The 17,324-nt window shown below is 40.4% G+C and overlaps 4 protein-coding genes and 1 long non-coding RNA gene across 5 annotated transcripts in view; 2 read left to right on the plus strand and 3 right to left on the minus strand.

The window, feature by feature from the left end:
* Window positions 1-110: 110 nt before the first annotated feature.
* Window positions 111-3,298, minus strand: LOC144200646 (zona pellucida-like domain-containing protein 1). The gene is made up of 11 exons (XM_077722891.1): window positions 3,285-3,298; window positions 2,787-2,893; window positions 2,491-2,717; window positions 2,229-2,413; window positions 2,067-2,139; window positions 1,301-1,398; window positions 1,151-1,231; window positions 900-1,071; window positions 674-773; window positions 583-609; window positions 111-512 (listed from the first exon to the last, which is right to left on the minus strand). The coding sequence occupies exons 1-11, from the start codon at window positions 3,296-3,298 to the stop codon at window positions 394-396; spliced, it is 1,203 nt and encodes a 400-aa protein (XP_077579017.1). The 3' UTR covers window positions 111-393.
* A 1,887-nt stretch (window positions 3,299-5,185) lies between these two features.
* Window positions 5,186-9,128, plus strand: hspa8b (heat shock protein family A (Hsp70) member 8b). The gene is made up of 9 exons (XM_077723197.1): window positions 5,186-5,353; window positions 6,218-6,424; window positions 6,502-6,707; window positions 6,804-6,956; window positions 7,115-7,670; window positions 7,797-7,999; window positions 8,078-8,276; window positions 8,449-8,681; window positions 8,763-9,128. The coding sequence occupies exons 2-9, from the start codon at window positions 6,220-6,222 to the stop codon at window positions 8,949-8,951; spliced, it is 1,944 nt and encodes a 647-aa protein (XP_077579323.1). The 5' UTR covers window positions 5,186-5,353; window positions 6,218-6,219; the 3' UTR covers window positions 8,952-9,128.
* Window positions 9,129-9,468: 340 nt separating this feature from the next.
* On the minus strand, window positions 9,469-11,542 carry lim2.3 (lens intrinsic membrane protein 2.3). Its single transcript, XM_077723198.1, has 5 exons — window positions 11,375-11,542; window positions 10,665-10,840; window positions 10,429-10,578; window positions 9,758-9,892; window positions 9,469-9,699 (listed from the first exon to the last, which is right to left on the minus strand). The coding sequence occupies exons 2-5, from the start codon at window positions 10,837-10,839 to the stop codon at window positions 9,638-9,640; spliced, it is 522 nt and encodes a 173-aa protein (XP_077579324.1). The 5' UTR covers window position 10,840; window positions 11,375-11,542; the 3' UTR covers window positions 9,469-9,637.
* Window positions 9,638-16,766, plus strand: LOC144200858 (uncharacterized). Its single transcript, XR_013327214.1, has 3 exons — window positions 9,638-9,907; window positions 13,639-13,753; window positions 16,165-16,766. It is a non-coding gene; the product is annotated as an uncharacterized LOC144200858 (long non-coding RNA).
* LOC144200857 (roundabout homolog 2) overlaps window positions 12,135-17,324 on the minus strand; it is a 38,718-nt gene continuing 33,528 nt past the window's right edge. The window contains exons 21-25 of the mRNA XM_077723199.1: window positions 16,185-16,459; window positions 15,967-16,083; window positions 13,647-13,742; window positions 13,407-13,504; window positions 12,135-13,324 (exon numbers count right to left, since the gene is read on the minus strand). Coding sequence (XP_077579325.1) covers window positions 13,313-13,324; window positions 13,407-13,504; window positions 13,647-13,742; window positions 15,967-16,083; window positions 16,185-16,459 — 598 coding nt within the window. The 3' untranslated portion in view covers window positions 12,135-13,312. The remainder of the gene's footprint in view (window positions 13,325-13,406; window positions 13,505-13,646; window positions 13,743-15,966; window positions 16,084-16,184; window positions 16,460-17,324) is intronic.

Consider the following 17,324-nt stretch of genomic DNA (forward strand, 5'->3'; position numbering starts at 1 on the left):
GTCAGCAACAACAACAAAAAAGAACAAACAAAGGAGACCCTTAATCCATCAAAATTTGTTGTCTCCCGTCACCTTTTATATAAACCATTTGATTGGCGAAATTATGTGTGTTGGACAAATTGCAATCAATATGTCTGGTAATGTGTGTGTGTCCTTGCATTGACTTCTGTAGTGAACAGGAAAAATGCCCTGGTTAAAATAATCGTATCTCTTAACTGAGAGCTCAATTGCTGAAATTGTGATAAATCTGAATTCTGCCAATTTTTTTTGATCATTTATTCAAGTTCACTTTACAGGGACTTTTTAGTCACGCATGTTGTGTGTGTGTGTGTATATATACGAGCATTTGCCTAAGGCATCTAGAAAGAATCCTAAACATTGGCAGGATTGTATTCATCTACGTCTGATATAATGCACAAAGTAAGCAGCCAATCCAGTAAAGAGAACAGCCAGGATGACAATACAGACGATGACTGCCACTACGGGGTCGCTGTAGCGAGTCTCTGGAGAACCTAAAAGATAAAAATTTGTGAGTATATTTCGTTTTCAATCCCCTTAAAGGAAAACAAAAAGCTTCCTTACTGTAGGTGGCTGCATTAGTTTGAAAATCTTCTGAAAGACAACAACATTTAGCACTTGGATCATCATATATTTGTACTTCACTGAAACACACCTGCGCTCTTCTTGGCCACCATAATAGCCATTGAGGTGACGGTAGCATTGGTCGGGATGTTCTCAGCCTCTCTTTTCTTTCTTGTGCTTAAAGAGCAGTCCTTGGTGGAACAAAAACAATCAATTTTGCCTTTACTATGGTTTAAACCTAGCCATAGTCCAATTGCCAAAGGAGATACTAGGAAATCTGAGCCTTAAACCAAAGACATTTGCATTGCGAAACTTACCGGTTTTAGCGCACTACAGCTGGAAACCTCGCAAAGCCTGGTAACGCAGTGTAGGTAGAATGTGGAAATGGTCATGTTCTTGTGCTCTACAAATCGGAAGGCCTCGAAGGAGAAGTGTGCCTCCTGGGCCTCACCGTTAAGAAGCACTTCGGTCTGTATGTCAAGGTCACAGCTTGGGAGAAAAAATAGGGTTTGAACAATGCCGAGAATGCGGTGTGTCAGGTTTGAGTGGAAATCTGTGGTTTGCTCACCCAATAAAAAGGTCATAGTAAGATTCATAGTTGGGGTCGGGGCTCGTGGTGGCGTAGCATCGATCCAGCAGCACATTAAACCTTTAATAAAATCATGATTTATATTTTCTTGTAAGGAAAAGCTTGGGAATTCTCTTAGGAGACCTGTACCTGTCTGTTAGATTGGTGGCAATTACGGCAACATAGATTTTGGTCTTTAATTGGATTCCTGTTGTTGGAATGTTAAGAGGAGTGTTGAAGCCGTCATCCTGCCCAGTTAGACCAAATTCCAGGTTAATCAAAGTACCAAAGATTCAAACTTCAACAATGAGGTGACAAAATCTAGAAACCCCTGTGAGAAGTTAACAAACTGTCATTCAGAAAACTATTCTCCAAGTATAAAGAAAACAATTGTGGATGTCTCCATATGGGAGATGTTCCTGGAGTTTGTTTTCTAACTGCGTAGTGTATCCCCTTCGGTTTGTTTGACGTCCCTTCCGGCCTGATATACAGTAACACACTTTGACTAAAAGAACAAAATGATGAATACAGGCATCTAAGATGAATTCCTCCCCTGAGGCTGTCGTAATAGTGGCGTCACCCAGAAGACAATCAATTTGGCTTTGGCAACAGTTTCAGATTTCTTAGGGACTCCTCCCTGATGAGCTACTTTTGGGTATTTCCAAATCAAATGCGTGTGTAGTGTGTCTGGTTCGGGTTCCCATTTACAGATCGACCAATGGATGAGGGTTCTGGCCAAATTGGTTGGTTGGTTCCTCACTTAAGATCGGGGTTATTGCACATTTAAAATTAACTTATTAATTAAAATGTTGGATGTCAAAGATATCTATGACTCAAATCACCAGCTCTTGGTTCAAGATAACCAGTGGCTACATAAACAGAGGACTTAAAAACACTATATATTCAGTTCTCTTACTCCAAATAATTCCAAGCTTAACGTGCTGATGAAGCTGCCATTGTTGTCTGTGATGGCAATATTTACTCCAGTTCTGGAAAGAATTGAAAAAAAGAAAATCAGTGATGTTTTGTGACTTTAGACCCACAAAAGTGGCACGATGCCCTGACATGCCCTACTTACACGCCCAGCTCTGTGTTGTTGAGGATGTATTGCATTGGGTAGAGGCAGGAGAACTTGTAGAGGAGCTGTGGACGATAAGTGATCATCCCGGCTGAAGGGTCGACGGAGACCACGCTGCCAGATATGTTGACAAACTGGACTCTGGAATAATCATTAAAATCTCCGGTTCCAACCTGATCAATGATCTGCAGAAAAAAAAAAAAACGCTGCGGTCAAATCACCAATCTCTCAAAGTCAACCTGCGATCCATGTGATGACCGACCTGAAAGTCGTTCCCACAGGATGACACGGAGCTTTGGTTTATGGGACTACTAAAATTTAAGACGGGTGGATTGGCGTCAAAGTCGGCCACTCCGAAACAATTGGGATTGTTGAAATTGTTATTTAAAACCATGAGGGACTCATTATAAAGTTCTTGGTAGATTGGACACAGGTAGATGGTCAGCTTCATGAACTCGGTGCCGCATTCCACGCTTATATCCGAGTTTTCTAAGATGAGAAATACAATGAGATGTGACCCGAGAACACAAAGATGCTGAGAATGAAGTGTTTATGTACCTGGTGGTCTGTTTGTGTCACCCCCAGCACATTGAGCGGGTGTCTGAGCCTGAATGCGTAATATAATAACAGCCTGGCACACAAGTAGCAGCACCAGTCTTGTTATCCTGGACACACAAGACCGCATAAAACAAAATAAATAATATCCGTGGAGCGCAGACCTCTATTAAGGTCAAACCTTTTCAGTCGTACATCTTAATGGAGCAGTTTACAGAAAAAAATATTTATTGGTAAATGTCTAATAGTAAATACTACCAGGAAACAAAAAGTAGAATTGCTAAACTGAGTCCAAAATGTATACGTTTTTTTTCCTAGCATTTTGTTTACATGGTAATGACAATATATGTTATATATGTATTAAGGAAATTATGGTTTTATAATTAGAAAAGTCGACATGATTTCGTATACTCAAAAGTTAGTTAAAACAGCTGTCGGACTTAACCCAACAAAAATCATGTTCCCCCATTGTAAAAATGATAAGAATAAAAGTGTTCTCACCTGTAAATCTTCATTTTGAATCTTCCCGTGTGTCCCCTGATGACTGAATTTATAGTGCCGCCTAAAAGGGCGTGTGAGAGGAACCAAAAAGACAATAGTGTGCAACACAAGCTGTGTCTTCCACAGCATAAATACAAACTGTTTTGCGTCATTTAAAAAAAAAAAAACACTCCCATTAACTATGCTATTGACCAGTTTAAAGGAAATGCATGTCAAATGTTATCATTGTCAAGCAAAACTTAGAGAAAGTGTGATATAACACAGTGGTAAGTAAACATTACCCTGTTACTATGTTATGATTTTTTGTTATTGGCCATTATTATAAGTCCTTGCAGTAGTATATTTAATAACATAAATATTGGTTGAACATGTTTGCAAATCATTTCATTCTATTTTCTAATGTTAACACCATAAATTATTGAATTGAGCTTGTATTTCTGTTTTCATGTTTTTTTTTCGAAATGCATTGTTATATATTAGTATTTGGATTAATATTTGAAAATAATTTATAGATAGAGCCCAGGCATCATATGGCGTTATCTTTTTTAGTACTAAAAATAATAATTTGCATGTTTATCCAACACTTTTATTTACAAAAGTTTATAAAAATGAATGTTTTTTTTTTTGATGATGTGCTTTGAAAAACTATTATCCCCTTGACAAAGGCATGAGCAGCAAAAGTCAAACAATGTAATGTGCAAATCTCTTCTATTAGATCTTCCGCCCCGATAAAAAAGTGCTTTGCGCTCATCGGGGTTTCGTAACCGAGACTCTTTTGTTGTGGTCTCCGAGCGACCCTGTACACTTTAAATAAAAATAAAAAAATAAGAGAATGTTGTGACTCTTATGAAAGGCCACACCCGTGTGGATGAAATCCTGATCTTGGTCTCAGCATCAAGGGACTTCTAGCTTTACTGCTCCCCCGCGGCTACTGCCACAATACCCTGGCGCTCTACTTGGAAGGGAAGCACATATTACAAAAAGTTTGATGGCTCACATTTCAAATGCCATTTTTAATAACTTTTGTCATCCCAAATGAAAAAGAATAGATTATCTTGAAGCGTTACTATGCGACCAAATATCCCAGAGCAGTAAATCTTGCACCTCTGGAGGAATATGACGTGTGTACAATGAGGCTAAGGATATTTTGTAAGAGAATTGTACACAAAGAAAACCATAAATAGCAACGGTGACCTTGTTGCAAGTGTAGACAAAAGTAATGGACAAATCTATATTTTGTTTTCATGTGGTCCTTCAATATATAATCCTATTCATTTTCTCCAAAATGTCAAAACACTGGAGAAATTTCATTCTCATTTTTTTAAATAAAAGTATTTAGGCATTGGGTTCATTACCATTGTTATTCTCAGCACGCACTTTTTGACATTATGAGATGTTCACACAATTCATCAACTGTGTCTCAAGTATTTAGATATTTTTTAATGACATGACATATATGAAATAAGAAAATGTCAATGGAAATAGTACATAAATAATGGTATTGGATACATACAGTAGGTCATCAAATCAGTGTCTGTCAACTGTTTCCTGCAGGGATTTTTTTTAAATTCCACCAGGTGACAGTATTTAGCAACGCACTGTCAACAGTGTCGAAACGATACGTGATACCTTATAAACCCACTACTAGTATGTACAGTATGATTGAGCGACTAAGTCTGGTTTAATGCTACACTTTCTGTTTCTCCCGCGAGAGGGCGCCACAACGATCCTACCCTTATTTTGCATCATCCTCTACTGCAACAGCCACTGTCTGCAAAACTGAGCACTTATACATTTGTACTTTTCCGTCATTGCATAACGTCGGCCAAGACGTCACAAATATGCTATATTTTCCTTATCATCGGGTGTTTTTTTAACCAAAGAGAGGACGAGAGCGTCTGTGGCCACGCCCCTTCTAGAGCATTCTATGGTGGGCCAGTACTTAAAGGAAGCCGGCGCGGACATTTTCTTTCTCTTTCAAGAAGTACTCTTGAATCTGGTTGCTGAGCTTGGCCGCTCCAGTTAAATCTTACCCTGCAAACAACAATAACAACCCATCACAAAAACAGGTGATTATGATCAATTTAATGTTTATTTTTTTTTCATCCTGTGTCTTACTAGCTAGTGAGTAGGTGATATTATTCGTTTTAACCGAGTAGGGGACAATGCGGAAGTTGGCCACGAGGGATGAGGGGAAAACACGAAGAATTCGGTTTATTTTGTTATGAAATGCTTTTGCCCCTCCTACAAATGTTCGTCAATGACTAATTAGTTATCGTGTCTGTTCACATTTAGTGACCGGTCAGGAATTGTTTAGTATTTTCGACGGCAGTTATGTATGCGTTAAGGGGTCGCATACATAAGGACGTAAAGGGGTCGAATCGAGTCTAAAGGGGTCGAATCTCGTTAACCTTCAAAGATCGGACGTGAATATGAGTGGTAAATGTTGTTACACATTAAGGATAGTTCCAACGATAAAGAATTCCCCATCAAATGTCGTGCCTTGTGTAATTTTGGCGCCCCACCTCACTAACGATTTCTGGTTGCGCGTGCGCACTAAGAAACAAGTTGTGTTGGATTACGTAACGAATACTCTTTGTAATTATGTAACACTTTAAACATACTTATAAATAACGGCTTCATAGGTAGAATCTACCGCTATATCCCAAAACATGTCAACTTCCTTTTTATACACTGCCAACGTCACCACTGCGTGTTTAAAATGTGCAAATGTCGTTTTCACCACACGGTGGCAGCATTGCACCCTTTTCCTGCTGACGTAACAAAACCTTAAAAAAATACCTTGTGTCCCCATATTAAATATCTCATTTTGAGGCATGTTAGGATTGTAATATTTTCCTCTTGACTTGAAATGCAAATAATTGACCCACCTCTCTAATAACCATTTTTCTGCTCTCCATCCTTTCCTTAAGACATGGCCAAGGCACCAGCAGTTGGTATTGATCTGGGCACCACCTACTCGTGCGTGGGCGTGTTCCAGCATGGCAAAGTGGAGATCATCGCCAACGACCAGGGCAACCGGACCACACCCAGCTATGTTGCTTTCACCGACACAGAAAGGCTGATTGGAGATGCTGCCAAGAACCAAGTTGCCCTTAACCCCACCAACACTGTGTTTGGTAGGTAAACCCCATTATTCACTTCATGTCAAGTCCCTGCTGCTCCCAGTTCAAAATGAAATTTGTTTCCTCCTCAGATGCCAAGCGACTCATCGGTCGCCACTTTAATGATGGCGTAGTCCAGTCTGACATGAAACACTGGCCCTTCACAGTCGTTGACGACAACACGCGTCCCAAAGTGCAGGTGGAGTACAAGGGTGACACAAAGACATTCTTCCCTGAGGAGATCTCTTCCATGGTGCTCCTTAAAATGAAGGAGATTGCCGAGGCCTACCTTGGAAAGGTAATGTCTTCATCATCAAGTTGTGTGTTTTAGATTCCTAGCTTTTCACAGTTGTTGAATTTGTGCATTAATTTATTTATCTATTTTCCCTCTCAGCCAGTAACAAACGCTGTAGTGACCGTGCCGGCCTACTTCAACGACTCTCAGCGCCAGGCCACCAAAGACGCCGGAATCATCTCCGGACTCAATGTTTTGCGTATCATCAACGAGCCCACCGCTGCAGCTATTGCTTACGGTCTGGACAAAAAGGTGATGACTTGAATGCATTCATTAGGATTAAGATTACAACACGTTAGATAGCAAAGTCTGATATGCTTGCATTTCTTTAGTATCCTTTTAAAAATGTCAGTTGGCCATTATTATTTTTTTACCTGTTGTAATTTTGTTTTTGACTTTCCCAATGGCAGGTCGGCTCTGAGAGGAACGTCCTCATTTTCGATCTTGGTGGTGGCACTTTCGATGTGTCCATCTTGGCCATCGAGGATGGTATCTTCGAGGTGAAGTCGACAGCTGGTGACACTCATCTGGGTGGCGAGGACTTCGACAACCGCATGGTCAACCACTTCATCAGCGAGTTCAAGCGCAAGCACAAGAAAGACATTTCCGAAAACAAGCGTGCCGTGCGCCGTCTGCGCACAGCTTGCGAGAGGGCAAAGCGCACGCTGTCGTCCAGCTCTCAGGCCAGCATCGAGATCGACTCTCTCTACGAGGGCGTCGACTTCTACACTTCCATCACCAGAGCCCGCTTCGAGGAGCTCAACGGTGATCTCTTCCGCGGCACCCTGGACCCCGTGGAAAAGGCTCTGCGTGACGCCAAGTTGGAGAAGAGCGCCATCCATGAAATCGTCCTGGTTGGAGGTTCTACCCGAATCCCCAAGATCCAGAAGCTGCTCCAGGACTTCTTCAATGGCAAGGAACTCAACAAGAGCATCAACCCTGATGAGGCTGTGGCCTATGGTGCAGGTATTGCAAATTTAATCTATACCTAAACTACTTTTTTTCCCCTCATCTTTCCATCGTAGTGAAGATGAATCAAGAAATATATAGGTTTATTAATAAATGTAATTTAACCCATTTTGTTGGTTTCAGCTGTGCAGGCGGCCATCCTTTCCGGCGACAAGTCCGAGAATGTTCAGGACCTGCTGCTGCTGGACGTCACCCCCTTGTCGTTGGGTATTGAGACCGCCGGTGGTGTCATGACTGCCCTGATCAAGAGGAACACTACCATTCCCACCAAGCAGATGCAGGTGTTCACCACCTACTCTGACAACCAGCCCGGTGTGCTGATTCAGGTATGGGGCACCCTCTGCACCTACATGCCCTGAGTTATAAGAGCCCCAAAGAATGGAAGGCTGAATTAATCTCTGCAGGTATTTGAGGGTGAAAGAGCCATGACCAAGGACAACAACATTCTTGGGAAATTCGAGCTGGCCGGAATCCCCCCGGCTCCACGTGGCGTTCCCCAAATTGAGGTCACCTTCGACATCGACGCCAACGGTATCTTGAATGTGAGCGCAGCTGACAAGAACACTGGCAAGGAGAACAAGATCACCATCACCAACGACAAAGGTATATGCTGCAAGGGTTTTGAAGTGGAATTGTGAGGGTTCCTATGGGGTCTCTTAGATTGACACATTTTAATACACTACTATTTAGAATTTGACAGGGAATTCAAAGTCCTTTTTTTTTTTAGATTTTCTCCCTTGTCACTATTATTGACAATTTTGTCTTTTAACCTCAGGTCGTCTCAGCAAGGAGGACATTGACCGAATGGTGCGTGAGGCAGAAGAGTACAAGGCAGAGGATGATGTGCAGAGAGACAGGGTGGCGGCTAAGAATTCTCTGGAGGCGTATGCCTACAACATGAAATCCACCATGGAGGATGACAAGCTGAAGGACAAGATCAGTGAAGAAGACAAGAAGGTCATCATGGACAAATGCACTGAGGCCATCAATTGGCTTGACAAGAATCAGGTATGCAACAAACTGTCCTATGTTTTTAGAAGTCAGTTGCTGTCAATTGTAGAAATAAACCTTATTTTCTCCCCCTCTTAGTCTGCCGAAAAGGATGAGTTTGACCACCAACAGAAGGAATTGGAGAAGATCTGTAACCCCATCATGACCAAGCTGTACCAGGGAGCTGGTGGAATGCCCGGTGGCATGCCAGGTGGAGGCTTCCCTGGTGCTGGTGGAGCTCCCGGAGCTGGGGCCGGTTCCGGACCCACCATTGAGGAGGTGGATTAAGCCAAAGATCCAAATGGTCGAATATTTGCCTTCAAAAGTCAACACTGCTTGTTTGGATGTTATGCTTTCTCAGTGCTTTCACACAAAAGTTATTTTGACGTTGCACTTTGAATTCCATTCCTCATCTTTTGACAATAGACCATGTTTTCATGAATAAAGTAACAGCAACATAACAAAGTTTTCTTCTTTTCTGTTCTGCAAATCGCAGAAGGAACATGAAGCTGTTTAATAACAGTTAATCAGTGCCAAAATAATTCTCAAATATTTCTATGGAGAAAACTTTAAAATTATATTACAGCTTAATAATTACAGTATTGGTTTACCAATCCCCATTTTAAATGAAATTGGGTTGCTGGGTGGGGAAATTAACTCCTGTATTTTGAAATATAGACCTTTTTAGTTACATTTTGAAATACAAAATATTAATGTTATCAGGCCTTTGCATAGAATATTTGGCTTTTGTAAATCAACATTGGCTTGTCATGGTTTGAATTTTAATAATTTAAATGTAACAAAGTTAAACGTTTAGCCAATATTTATTGATATTACAAGGTCAAGGGTCAGAGTTGAGACTCCAGCTGACGTCGTCTTTTTTGATAACAAAATTGAAAGCATTCAGACGCACTCAGTGCTTTAATCATGAATATTCATGAGGCCAGAAGCGGAAAAGGAAATGGCGTGTGAGGTCAGCGCGAGTTTGAGTTCCGCGGGCATTCGTGCATGCGGTAAGCGCACATGTAGAAGATTCCTGTAAACAAAAACTTTTTACAGTTTACCGTGTTGACGATGGGGACGCCGAGTTGTACCTGAGAAGAAGGTGAGCACCACGGCCACCCAGCCCATGATGTAGGACCAAGAGAAGCGCCAGCTCCCGTAACGTTTGCCGTAGTAGTTGACCGTCACGCCGGTATACACCGCCATGGCCAACAGCACGAAGAAACCTGCACGCACGACAGGTAAAAGGCCACATCGCTCACCTTAAAAATCATTTTACATACAACCAGCGCAAAGATGCTATGCCTTTGCCATGTATCAACACAAAACTACTTTTATCGTAATAGTAGGAGAAAGCGATTTTCCAGTTCTTTAATTTACATCGTTTCAGGTCTATAAATTGCACTTTTTTTATCAATTAATACTCTGATGCGATGTATGTATTATTTTCCTATCCAACCACTGACAGGCCCGAGAAAGAAAAAACATTTAAAATTGGAAATAATAAATACAAAAATAATTGGGCCCCTCCTGCTGTTATCCAGTCATTGGCGCCCTCTTGTGGGGCTATGTAACTTTTCAGATGTGACTAGTGTGTAACTGGTAGTATTTGAATTGTGATTCTTTTCCTGAAAAAAAAGTTTGTTTGTTTTGACTAAACCTCCCAAAATGTTTTAAAAAATACTTTAAATAAAACAATATTAAGGCCATAAGAATAATTGAAATAGGCAGCTAGGGAGGATGCCATTGTAAAAGAGCTCACAGGAGATGAAAAAAAGAATGCCAGCAGCAAAGGTCTTGTCGAATCCGTCAAAGGAGGAGTAGTGGATGAATGCCATGACGCCAATCACTATGCCAATGAAGCATGCCAGCAGGGACAGGATCATGAAGGCCCTCGTGGCATCCCAATACGCTGACGGACAGAAAAAAATGGGAAATAGGCTTCCATTATCAACAAGTTTGGGGAATCGTAATGAGAAGGACCGTGGGTCAATTTACCGATGCTGTCGGTGTGCGTCATGCACTTGCCGGGCACACAGTAGCGCCACAGGCCTTGGTGCATGTAGTTGGTGGAGTGGCGGTATTGCATCCAATAGTCGGTTGCCGTGGAGACGATGAGGAGGATGTTGCCCACCCCGGCACAGAACAAACCACCTCCCATGAAGCTGTACATACTGAAATTGGGAGAAGTCGTTTTTTCTTTTTATGATCATTTAGCAACTGGTTGAAATTTTCAAACAAAAATTTATCATTTGGAATAGTCAGAAAATAAATGAAAATAAGAATACTATATATTTATAGTACTAAGGCATTTTCTGAGTAGTAAAAAAAATAGATTGAATACATTCAATGTTTGGACAAAAATAGCACAATAAAAATAGCACAATTTTACTAAACATTCAATGGAAAATGTAATGTAAACAATGTATTTAATTTCATAAAAATATAATATAATGCGGATATGAACAATAATCTTAGTGTCTTTTGTCTTTTTCCGTTTTTAATCTAAAAAAAAGTTTTAATGGAACAAAATTCTCTTCAACGTTTATTGTAACATGAAAATATTTGTAATATTAAAACAATCCCCCCCCCCTTATAGTGGCATAATGAGAAAAAAAAATCCACCGAAAAATATAAAGATGCCTCTGTGAAAGGTTTCTTGAAATTTCGCCATTGTAGAATAAGATATTTTTTCTTGACTTTCTTACCTGGCTCACTTTGTTTCTTTTCCCAAAAGCCAAACGGAGAAACGCTGCGATTCTTTCAGTGCCGGAAAAGTTTTGTTTGCCGAAAAGAAACGCCAGCCTGCGTTTGGCAAGGCGCGGAACAATGCGATGCGACCAATCACGGAGCGCCGTGCTTTTTTTTTTTTTTTTGTCAGAGGGAATCTGCTGAAAACACGAAATGTTCAGAGCGCACCACACTCGCTTGAGGGAACTGATGACTGAGCGCTTTCTTTTCAAAATGCTGGAAATGACACAAACACCGACTTAATTGTACAATTGCTGTCTACTAAGCTTGTTTACTTTTTGCATTCATCTTGTCATACATCAACATTTTTAGTCTCCATTTATATGATTTGGGCTTTAGACTTTGTCATGAAGTGAATGGTTTTGTTCATCCTATTTAGAATTTTTGAACAACTTTACCATTGTTGCTTAAATTTGTCTCTTTTCAGAAGAATTTGAGAACTTTTTCAATGGATTTGACATAAAAACATAATACAGTGACCCCCCTTTTTTCAGTTTTTCCACATTTGTTCATTTTCCCGGTATACTGCGAAAAACGGGGGACTACTGTGGAAACATTTTTCACTTTATACATTTTTAAAGTTGACTAGCAACATCATAAACAAATATAAACCAATATGTCTAAAAGCAATACCAATGGTTTAAGATTTTCCAAACCACAAACATGTTCTAAATGATTAAAATGTAAATTCCCAGGAAGAAAAAAAAACAATCATCAGAATTTTCAAACCGTATTTATTAAAAAGAATGAATGGAAGCAGCAGTGGCAATGTACAATGGTGTCACAGTACAATACAGTATACACACACACAACAACATTTATACACATGCTCTCTGCGCTGGCTTTGTATATCACATCATTTTCTCAGTTACATTCAAGAATCTTCTGTACAATGTGAGAGTTGCTCTGACAAAAAAAGAATAAATAGCTGTATTTAATTTGCAACCAGATGTAATATAACTCAATGGGAAGCCAGCCATCACATTTGATTTAAAATATATTAAAAAATAATTTTAATTTGCCCTATTATAATACTTGTGTATATATATCTTTAAGCAAAAATATGGAAATTATTGATATTTCTGATATATTGTTAGATATTGTATTTGTTTGTCTTAGATATGCATTGACATTTCTTTTAAACAGGACTAGATTTTCTGTCTTACACTATTTAACAAATACTGTAGTTAAAACAAAAATAGATATAAATTAAGATACATTTCTGAACTTTTAAATCTAATCCAAAAAAAATCTGTTTATTCATCCCACAAATAATGGTAATGTATAGTCAGATATTTTATCTACTATTCTGTTATTCCTGGATGAACAAATACAACATAAAATATTTTAGATAAAAGGAATTTCTATGTTGCAATCCATTAATTAATATTATTTGTGAATTCATGGGGATTTAATTTTTTTGAATGGTAGCCAAAATATTTTTATTATAACAGCAACATTTACTTTTCATCCACTCATGTAAACATGTGGTGTAATATCCATTCTGTCCGGTGGTAGGCGCTGTTGTACACTAATACTATACTTTGATTTTTTTGATATTGGTGTGTTGAAATAGCAGCTGAAGATTACAATAACAAGTGGAAAGCAAATCACAGTTTTGGCTTCATGACTTTTTGGCGCAATATTAACGCAAACACGAAACACACACAATCAAGTACCCTCACACCCATCGATCATTCTATTTCATTCACGCACAGTTTAATGGTGGCAGCACGAGCAAATATGTACATAATGTAACGTTTCATCTTTTATTGGGTCGACAAAACATTGTTAGAAGTGCCAAAGGATCCCATGGGTTGAGTCTGGATATTTTTACAGGAGGTCCGGAAGTGAAGACCTTAGCTCACGAGAGATGTAACGGAGAAGTTGCCAGCTCACATGAGATTCTGCATAGAAAAAATGTTGTCAATGGCAGCCACTTATAAATAATTCTGTTCCTTACTCCTTGGTTGCTAGGCAGAAATTGACCTGATCTCTCGTGTGTCCAGTAGATGCTGGCAATCTGCCACCAAGCGACCTATAGTCCGACATCTGGTTGGAGGGGGCCAACTGCATTACATTCTCATCTGAGGAGATAATATTGATGCATATATACATATATAGGTTAAACCTTAAATAGGATTTGATGGATCATTTTAGTAGAGATTTAAAAGACAATCACATGAAAAGTGTCTTAGCTGTTGTGTTGCTCTGTTTACAGCCACCTACCTTGTGATGACCATTTTGTGGCACCTCTCTGGTGGTGGTCATCACTTGCGAGGATTGGAACGTCGACAGGTGGAGGGGCTGGAGGAGGGGGCAGCTCTGTGGGAAAGGTAGGCATCGTTTCATCAAAAGACATCCCATCATATTCAAATTGAAAAATGATAGACTTAATACTGAAAACATTCAGTTTCTGAAAAAAAAAACTTTTTTACAATATACATTTACATATGTTAGAGTTGACATCTGATAGATTCCAGACAAACTTTTCCAGAAAAAAATTGGAAGTTATTCAGAAAGGGCGGTCAACTCCGAAACTAGCAAGCCTGTTACAACTAGGAAAAGGGTGTGTCCGCCAATTTCAGTTCGCTCACTATGAACAGGAAACAATTTCCCTTAGTTGTTCTATGTATTTGTAGTCAAGACCTTCAAATGATGACAAAGGAAAGTGTAGCCACTTGGTGGCTCAGAGGTTTGCTCACTGGACTCCTGCCTGGGAGACCTGGGTTCAAATCCCGGTTGGGACACATCTTTTTCCCCTAATTGTATATGTGGACTTGTACTCAAGAGACTCAAATGATTACTAAAGAAAGTGTAGCTGCTTGGTGGCGCAGAGGTTAGTTCACCGGACTACTGAGTGGGAGACCTGGGTTCAAGCCCCGGTTGGGACACATCATTTTCACTTAGTTGTTTCTGTGAAATACTTGTCAAGACACTCAAATGATTACAAAGGAACATGTAGTCACTTGGTGGCGCAGAGGTTAGATCACAGGACTCCCGTGTGGGAGACCTGGGTTCGATTCCCGCTGCCGTCGTTTGGCTGAAAATACTTGGAAAGAAGAATTGGTAAATGGAACAAGAAGAAGAAGAAGAAAAAAAAAAGAAAAAACTTTTAAATTTTTATTAAACACTTTGTCATACTTTTCAGCAAAAGGTTATATTCCGAACTGCCTTCGGCAGTTCGGAAGACACTTGATGGACCTGTATGTGCGAAAGGCGTTCTCGGGTCGGCCTTCGGCCGACCCTCGACCGCTTGCTTGGTCAGTGAACCGCCGACACCGGGAAGCGAACTCACGTTCTCTCGGTGCAAAGGCGAGTGTGCAACCCACTACACCAACTCGTGCCCCACTTATACATAGGTGTTGAAACGTTTTATCCAAGGAAATGGGGTGAAACACTTAGTCATTTTTTTGACAAAATCTTTCATCCACCACTGAATACTTATACACTTAAACACTTATTAGAACTTATTCTTTTAACTGAATAATATTGTGAAAATATTTGCCTGCACTGGGATTTGAACCCAGGACCTCATAGGCGACAGACTGATGACTTAGCCACTGGGCCACCACCCTGTGGGAGAAAGCAGTAGTACTTGTACTTTTACCTCATTCATTTACCTGAATAATATTGGAAAAATCTTTGCTTGCACTTGGATTTGAACCCAAGACCAAAGAGGTGGAAGACTGATGACTTACCCACTGGACCACCACCCGGTGAGAGTAAGCAGTAGTACTTGTACTTTTACCTCATTCATTTGCCTGAATAATATTGGGAAAATGTTTGCAAGCACTTGGATTTGAACCCAAGACCACAGAGGTGGGAGACTGATGACTTAGCCACTGAGCCACCATCCTCTAAAAGTAATCTGTATTAGAAACATAGTCATAGTATACATGGTTGTTTTATTGCTGGGTCACCATTGGTCACATACACTTTCCAATTGTTATCCAACAGGTGAGCAAACCTCTACACCATTCAGTGGCCACACTTTACTTCCCAACCAGCTCCCAACTATGTGACGGACTCGATCACTATTATTCCCTTTTCAGGTAAAGAGTGAAAATTTGTAAGATGTTGGATTTGAACCAACTACTTTTCACATGGTAGGCTGGTGCTCTCCCTCGTGAGCTAAATAACCACCCAACTCCTTACTTTGTCACAGAGTGGCACACTATTATTCTGTCTGAGATAAAGAATGACAAGTTGGAAAATGTTGGATTTGAACCAACTATCTTTCGCACAGTGAGCTGGTACTCTCCCTCGTGAGCTAAATTTCCAGGCACCACCTCACTATGTGGCAGACTGGCTCAATATTAATCCGTTTCAGGTAAAGAGTGACAACTTAGAGGATGTTGGATTCAAATAAACAACTTTTTGCATGGTACACTGGCACTCTCCCTTGTGACTCAATTAGATACATTGACCTACATTTCAGTCTAATGGGCGCCAAAGGACTAAATGGTAGACAGGTCATCATTAGATATGTTCCTCCGTTTTAAAACTGTGCCAAAGTATACAAAATACAGACAAGCATGCGTCATACCTGCTTGGTTGTGCGACTCCCGTCTGAATGCAGCGTCCTTAGGGGCTTTCTTCTTGGTCTTGCATCTGTGTGACAGAGCCGCGGGGCTAAATTCACCAAGCGTGCCAGGAGATTGTCCTGACAAGAAAATGCGTTAAGCACCCCGGAGGATGGGGAGATCTTTAAAAATGAATGTGACGTGATCTTTTTGTTTCGCAGGAGGCCCGTTTCCCACTAACCTTTGTGGGAGCCATCGCCCCTCAAGGTTTCCGCCCAACGGCTGCCGCCGTGTTGGGCCTCGGCGGTCTTAGCCAACAGATCCGGGTTGGACTGGGAGAAGTGAGAGTGCTGGCGGACGAGCAGGTCGGCGTGCCGGGGCTTCAGACTTTCGCCAGGGTCGCGCTGAGGGGAAGACGTGGCCGAGTGGAAAGATTGGAGGGTGGCGGGGGGTTCGTCCATTAGGTAGGTTCTGGCGGGCAGTGGGGGACACCAGTCCTCGTCTTCCTCCCCCAAGCTGGAGAATATAAAGATGAGACATGAGTGGTAAGGGCTGAATATTCATCACGCAAACTGCTTGTTCGTGTGTGTTAACTCAAGCGGAAACATTGCAATGACATTATGTTAATCGACTAGATTTGACATGTTTTCACTGACTGGAATCATATACAATGTTGACTTACTGTAGTTTTTTTTGTCCAAGTAGACTAAATAATTTACTTGTACATCACGGAATTATTTGGCTATGGCCATCATTTATAAATCTTTTGCTAATTTCAAGCAACTTCTTTTATTAAAGCCGAGTGCAATCTGTAAAGAATAAACACTGTTCTCATCTTATTTTCTAATCCACTTTATTCTCACTAGGATCGCGGGGGGTGCTGGAGCCCATACCAGCTTACTTTGGGCCAGAGTTGGTGGCCAGCCAATGACATAAACACTCATTTAAATTACTACTCATAGAAACCCCCCTTTTTTTTCATTACCTGAGTTAAATTCAATACTTAAGTGTTAGTTGAAGTCCTACAATATCATTTCCTCATGAAAAAGCTTTTTTTAAACCATGTAAAAATGGCAACTATGTAAAGAAGCAAAACATACACTAGTTGCCAAGTGGCCACTAGTAGTCACTATAATAAAGGAAATAATATTATATATTTAATATTGTACCTTTTTTTCCCCTTAAAGAACAGATTTTCATTCATAACATAGTATACCGTCAGCCTTTATTTTTACATGACCGAGGACTAACTAACTAATGTTGGTACTTTAATAGTAAAGTCCCTGGAGCACTTCAGTGACAAACATTTTTCAATGCCATGAGGCTCAATTAAATGATAGACATGTCAGCACAAAATGCGGCCAGCTAATTCATGCTGTCA

The sequence above is a fragment of the Stigmatopora nigra genome, chromosome 8 (genome assembly GCF_051989575.1).
Source record: "Stigmatopora nigra isolate UIUO_SnigA chromosome 8, RoL_Snig_1.1, whole genome shotgun sequence".
Classification (NCBI taxonomy): domain Eukaryota; kingdom Metazoa; phylum Chordata; class Actinopteri; order Syngnathiformes; family Syngnathidae; genus Stigmatopora; species Stigmatopora nigra.